The 5,973-nt window shown below is 48.7% G+C and overlaps 1 protein-coding gene across 1 annotated transcript in view; it reads right to left on the bottom strand.

Moving 5' to 3' along the window:
• Positions 1-5,973, bottom strand: part of LOC126403975 (high mobility group protein B2-like) — a 6,701-nt gene extending 728 nt beyond the window's left edge. The window contains exons 1-4 of the mRNA XM_050066887.1: positions 5,816-5,973; positions 3,983-4,141; positions 1,571-1,722; positions 354-528 (exon numbers count right to left, since the gene is read on the bottom strand). Coding sequence (XP_049922844.1) covers positions 354-528; positions 1,571-1,722; positions 3,983-4,132 — 477 coding nt within the window. The 5' untranslated portion in view covers positions 4,133-4,141; positions 5,816-5,973. The remainder of the gene's footprint in view (positions 1-353; positions 529-1,570; positions 1,723-3,982; positions 4,142-5,815) is intronic.

Raw genomic sequence — 5,973 nt, forward strand, 5'->3', positions numbered from 1 at the left:
GGACTGTCGGTCCACTGATGGGCCCTGATGAGGACTGTCGGTCCACTGATGGACCCTGATGAGGACTGTCGGTCCACTGATGGACCCTGATGAGGACTGCCGGTCCACTGATGGACCCTGATGAGGACTGCCGGTCCACTGATGGACCCTGATGACGACTGTTAGTCCAGTGATGGACCCTGATGAGGACTGTCGGTCCACTGATGGACCCTGATGAGGACACGCACACGTCTTCTACCTGACAGACAGGTGTATTTACAACCACAGTAACTACACACTGAACACACACCTCATGCTCTCTGTCACTACACTAACCACAGTCAAAAACCTGTCTCTGTGTCTCTGTCACTGACCCGGTCGTATTTCTCTCGTAGTTTCTGGGCCTTCTCCTCGTAGGGCAGTTTCTCAGACTGGGACAGTTTGCTCCACATCTCTCCCAGTTTCTTGGCACAGTCTCCTATAGACAGACCAGGAAACTGCTGCTTCACACTGGGACGGTACTCACTGCAGAACACAAAGAACGCAGACCTGCAGACAGACAGACAGGTTAACCATTAGTGTGAATAAAGGTCTGTTGTGATGAGCCTCAGCCTGATCACAGATCAGTTCACCATCAGAGAGCGTCTCCTGATTGACAGACCAGAGGACCCTCAGCTGTATGTCTCAGTGTGTGCTGCCCTCTGCTGGCAGACATCAGTCACACACTGATCAGCCAGAACGTTAAACCCACTGACAGGTGAAGTGGACAACACTGATCTTCTTGTTACAGCACAATATTATGCTGGGAACCCTTTGGGTCCTGATATTTATGTTGATGCTACTTGATGTGCTCCACCCACCCAAACACCGTTACAGACCAAACCCCCCATGGCAGCAGCACTTATCGATAGCAGTGCCCTCCAGCAGGACAATGCACCCTGCCACACCACAAAAGCTTCTTACGACCCCAGGAACAGCACAAAGACCTCAAGGTGTCGACTTTGCTCCAAAATACCCCAGATCCCCATCTGATTGAACATTTGAGGGATGTGTTGGTACCCCAGAGGTACCTCTGATCCAAGGTGGGTGCTCCTTGGGTCAGACTTGGTTCTGACCTGTTAAGGCATGGACACATGACCTCTAGAGGGTGTCCTCTGGTGTCTTCAGATCTTTTGAGTCCCCTGGGTTGTGAGGTGGGGTACCAGCATGTCCCACAGATGTTTGATCAGACTGGGATCGAAGGAAGGAATTGGAGATCAGGTCTGAGCTCTTTGTCACTTTCCTCGGACCATTCCTGAGCTTTTTTTGTGGTGTGGCATGGCGTATTGTCCTGCTGGGGGGGCACAGCTACGAGGAGTGCTGCTGCCATGAGGGGGGGTACCTGGTCTGCAGCGGTGCTTGGGTGGGTGGAGCGTGTCAGGTGGCAACCACAAGAACAAAGAACCCAAGATTTCCCAACAGAACATTGTGCTGTGACAAGATGATCAGTGTTGTTTGGCTGATCAGTTTATAGCTGTGTGTGTGTGTGTGTGTGTGTGTGTGTGTGTGTGTGGGTGGGTGTGTGTGTGTGTGTGTGTGCGTGATGTCTTACGGGGGTCTTTTGGGAGCGTTGGGGTCTTTCCTCTTGCGCCCCCTCTTTCCAAAGCCCTTGGGGGGGATGTAGTCTCTCATCTCTCTGTTGTAACGCACCTTGTCGGCCTTTGCCATGTCCTCGAAACACTTCTTATCACTGGCTGTCAGAGCCTGAAACACACACACACACACACACACACACACACACAGAGTCAGAATCTGATGTGAGGTCTGTTAGTAGATAAATCACCTGTGGTAAAGGTCAAAGGAATAAAACGTGGTACTGGTTCAGGTGAGACTCCACAGGTGGAAACTGGTGTTTTATAATAAAACTTGGAATGAAATCAAAACAGAAGTTGAGGTTGTCCTGTTCGGTCGCCCTGGTCTGGTTCAGGTCCTTGCCAGCTCCCTGGGCCCACTAGCACCGTACATGGCACCCCACGCTAGGAATCTTGGTGTGATTATTGATGGTGCTTTTAAGCTAGACAAACGGGTCAGCTCAGTGGTCAAGTCTAGCTTTTTCCAGCTGAGGCTTTTAGCCAAAGTTAAACCCTATCTTAGCCAGAAAGACCTCGAAAAAATTATCCATGCTTTTATTACCTCTCGCTTAGATTACTGTAACTCCCTGTACGTCGGCATTGAGCAGTCAGAGCTTAACCACCTGCAGCTTGTTCAAAATGTAGCAGCTCGTCTCCTAACTGGGACAAAGAAACACGAGCATATAACTCTGGTGCTCTCTTCACTTCACTGGCTTCTGGTTAGGTACAGGATTGATTTTAAGATTCTTTTACTTGGTTTTAAGTCTCTGAATGGGCTGGCTTCGGAATACCTATCTGACCTTAAGTTGCATCGGCCCTCCAGAGCCCTCAGATCAGCAAATCAGATGGTCTTGAATGTTTCTCGATCACTCTTAAAAACTAGAGGAGATTGAGCCTTTGCAGAAACACTTTGATGATAAGTAACGTCACTAAAAGTCACTAAAACAGCCTTCTTTCACCTTAAAAACATTTCTCGCCTCCGCCCCTCACTCTCTCGCAATGCTGCCAAAGCCCTGTTCCACATCTTCATTCCATCCCACCTTGACTATTGCAATAGCATCCTTTATGGCACAACCTCCAAACTCCTCAATAAACTCCAATACATCCAAAACTCTGCCGCCCGCCTCCTCACTCACACCCGCTCCCACGACCACATCACCCCTGTCCTTCAAAACCTCCACTGGCTCCCTGTTCCACAACGCATCCACTTCAAACTCCTCCTACTCACCCATAAAGCCCTCCACAACCAGGCCCCCTCTTACCTCACAGACCTGCTCCACCCTTACAACCCTTCCTGCAGCCTCCGCTCTTCCAATGCCAACCTTCTCACCGGCCCCAAGACCAAGCACAGAACCTGGGGGGACAGAGCCTTCTCCGTTGCTGCCCCCACCTTCTGGAACTCCCTCCCAAAACACCTCCGTGACTGCACTGACCTCCCATCATTCAAATCACTACTCAAAACTCACCTGTTCCGTTCTGCTTTTCATGTTTAGCTACTTTTATTCATTTGTTTTTTCACTCCCGTTGCTATTCCTCTTTGTCTTCGATGTCTTTTGCTGAAAATTGCTTTTTGATATGTTTGAACCGCCTCTGTAAAGTGACTTTGAGAACTTTGAAAAGCGCTTCATAAATAAAATGTATTGTTATTATTATTATTATTATCGTCATCGTCAGGTGACATCACAGATCTTATGTTCACCATCACGGTGATGATGAGGTGAGTCTCTATGGACATGTGGACAATGAGTTTAACGCGTCCTGTCAGAGTTTAACACATCAGGGACGCAGGACACGGACCCACCAACATCACTGACTTACTAACGTAGAAGGGACGCAGGTTTGAATCTCATTTCCATACATGTGTGCTCACTGTGTTAATGTCTCATTATAGAAGACGCTGGTTTTATACATCACATGCAGTTACTCAGTGTTTAACAGCTGATTCCATTTTTGTGGTCAAACTCCGACACTGTTAGTTTTGTGTCCTGCTGAGGGCACAAGCTGCGAGGAGAGAACATGATTTATAGACTTCATGTGAGGAGATGAATTATTTAATAAAGGGGCTCAACACCAGCTGGACAGACGAGGCAGCACCACACTTTATTATCCACATATCAGTAAAAACAATCTGACTTATTGATTTGAGTTTTTTAAAGTCAGTTGAAGAAATCTTTTGTTACAAACACGTTGACTTTAGATCTGCGGTCTCTTCTGATGGGATCATCACCACGCTCACATTCTGACCTCCTGATGTCAGCTCCATCAGTTGGGAACACTTCAGCAGGACTCAGAGGTGAACAGTGTTTAGAAGACTCTGCCTGTCTGTCCTCACCCACCTGTCTGTCTGTCCTCACCCACCTGTCTGTCTGTCCTCACCCACCTGTCCGTCTTACCTTCCATCTCTCGGAGCATTTCTTGGAGAACTCAGCAAAGTTGACCGACTGCTCAGGGTTCTTCTTCCGGTGTTCCTCTCTACACGTCTGGACGAAGAAGGCGTACGCCGACGTCTTCCCCTTCGGCTTGTTGACGTCTTTACGCATCATACTGGCGGCCTGACAGACAGACAGACGGGTACAGGTAAAAAAAGGAGAATGATTGATCTGACTGAACTGATTAATTAGTTCATTTGCATTGTTTTCAGTAGTTGTGTTTGTTTTTTATTTCAGTGTGAACAGAATATACAATCTATAACATGATCAATAATCAATTATTACATCATGCTGACTCTTGTTTCATCATTGATCAGTGTAGATAATATTAAATGTTGATCATTTTGTGAGTACCGCTCAGCTGATGGTGACGCCTGAGACAAAACATCTGAAACACGCAGGCTGCTTGTTATTGATCATCATGCTGATCATATGTTACAGCTGATCTGGTGTCTCGGAGCAGAGACAGATGTCCACACGTGTCCCCAGGAGACGTCTTCAGACGCAGTTAATACATCATGTACAACAAAGAAAAGCAACTGGATGAAGGAGGTGAAGTGATGATGATGATGATGAAGAACACTGGTGGTGATATTTTACACTCAGTGTGGACAGAAGGAGACTCAGACAGATTGTTTAATAACAATATTTAAGATGACTGCATAGTGTTGACGCTGACACCACCCGCTGATGAAAGGATGAATCAAAGTGAAAATCATAAATGAAGTGATTAAATATTTATTCAGTTTAAATTCATACATGTGAAGTGAGGGGGTGAAAACATTTGGGTGGACTGACCCTTTAACCTGAGAGGCTGCTTTTGTTCACAATCTGAATTTAACCTTGTCAAATGTTTAAACATGTTTTATTAAAATCACATTTGACCACAGAGCACATCAACTTCCTCCGTCCTCCGTCACACCGCGTCCCGTTAACGGCCCGTTACACGGTGAAATAACGGTCCTCCGGCGGTGTAACGGGCTGATTGAGAATAACAAAGAGAACAAAGTGGGGATCCATTTTCTCAGCCGGGGAGCCCGGAGGCCCACCGACCCACACCGGACCCTCTGTCGGCCCGGGACTGTGCCGGGACATCCCGCCGGGGCCGGAGCCGGTTCCTCCGCTCCGCCTGTGACTGGGAGTCTATGAGCCGTAGAGATGAACGAAAACCGGAGCTAGCCGCGTCTTCTATGGACATGTACGGAGTGCTGCAGTTAGCCTAGCCATGCTAACAGAACAATGGGCCACCATTTGCTTCCCGCCCTCTGCAGAGCTAGCCGCCCCATCCCCCTCCGCTAGCAGCAGGCTAACGGGCTAGCATCAAAGAAAAAACACCATGTCAGAGCAACACAAAGAGGAGCTTTCTGCTCACACTCCGTGGGCTTCATCTTTATCACCACGGAGCCGTTTTTATTCCGAACGGCCGCGTTTGCAACAGAAACACGGTGTCGGTACAACAGCTACGCATTTTCAATGCAGGGCTCCGGTTATGCTCCGGAGAGGTCAGTGTTGTATGGACGGGATAAGGCTATTTCCTGGCATTCATATTCCATAATGGGCGTTTCGTGTTTACAACAACACGTCTCGGTCAGTCCGCTCCGCGCGCCCGCGGAGACCCGAACAAATATCCGCCACATTGTGCCTGTTACAGCGGCCATTTTATTCCCGTTTCAGCCTCATTCACGGACCTTTTATCACCGGATTTTGCACAGCACAGAAAAACCGGTGACTCAAAGCTAACTCGTTTTCCGTTAACTGCGCGTGCCGCGGCGGGAGGAGGATGGACGGCGTACTCACTCGTCAGGAGGGCCGGTACAGGCTGCTGCAGAGTCCGGGTCGGTTCTGGTCGGTTCCTGTCGGTTCTTCTTGTTGTTGTTTGGTGGCTGAAGCAGCGACTCACTGGAGACGGTGGTTCACTTTCAAACTGGGTCGAGCTCGAGCCCGACCACGCCCCC

This window comes from Epinephelus moara, chromosome 17, assembly GCF_006386435.1.
Source record: "Epinephelus moara isolate mb chromosome 17, YSFRI_EMoa_1.0, whole genome shotgun sequence".
NCBI lineage: Eukaryota > Metazoa > Chordata > Actinopteri > Perciformes > Serranidae > Epinephelus > Epinephelus moara.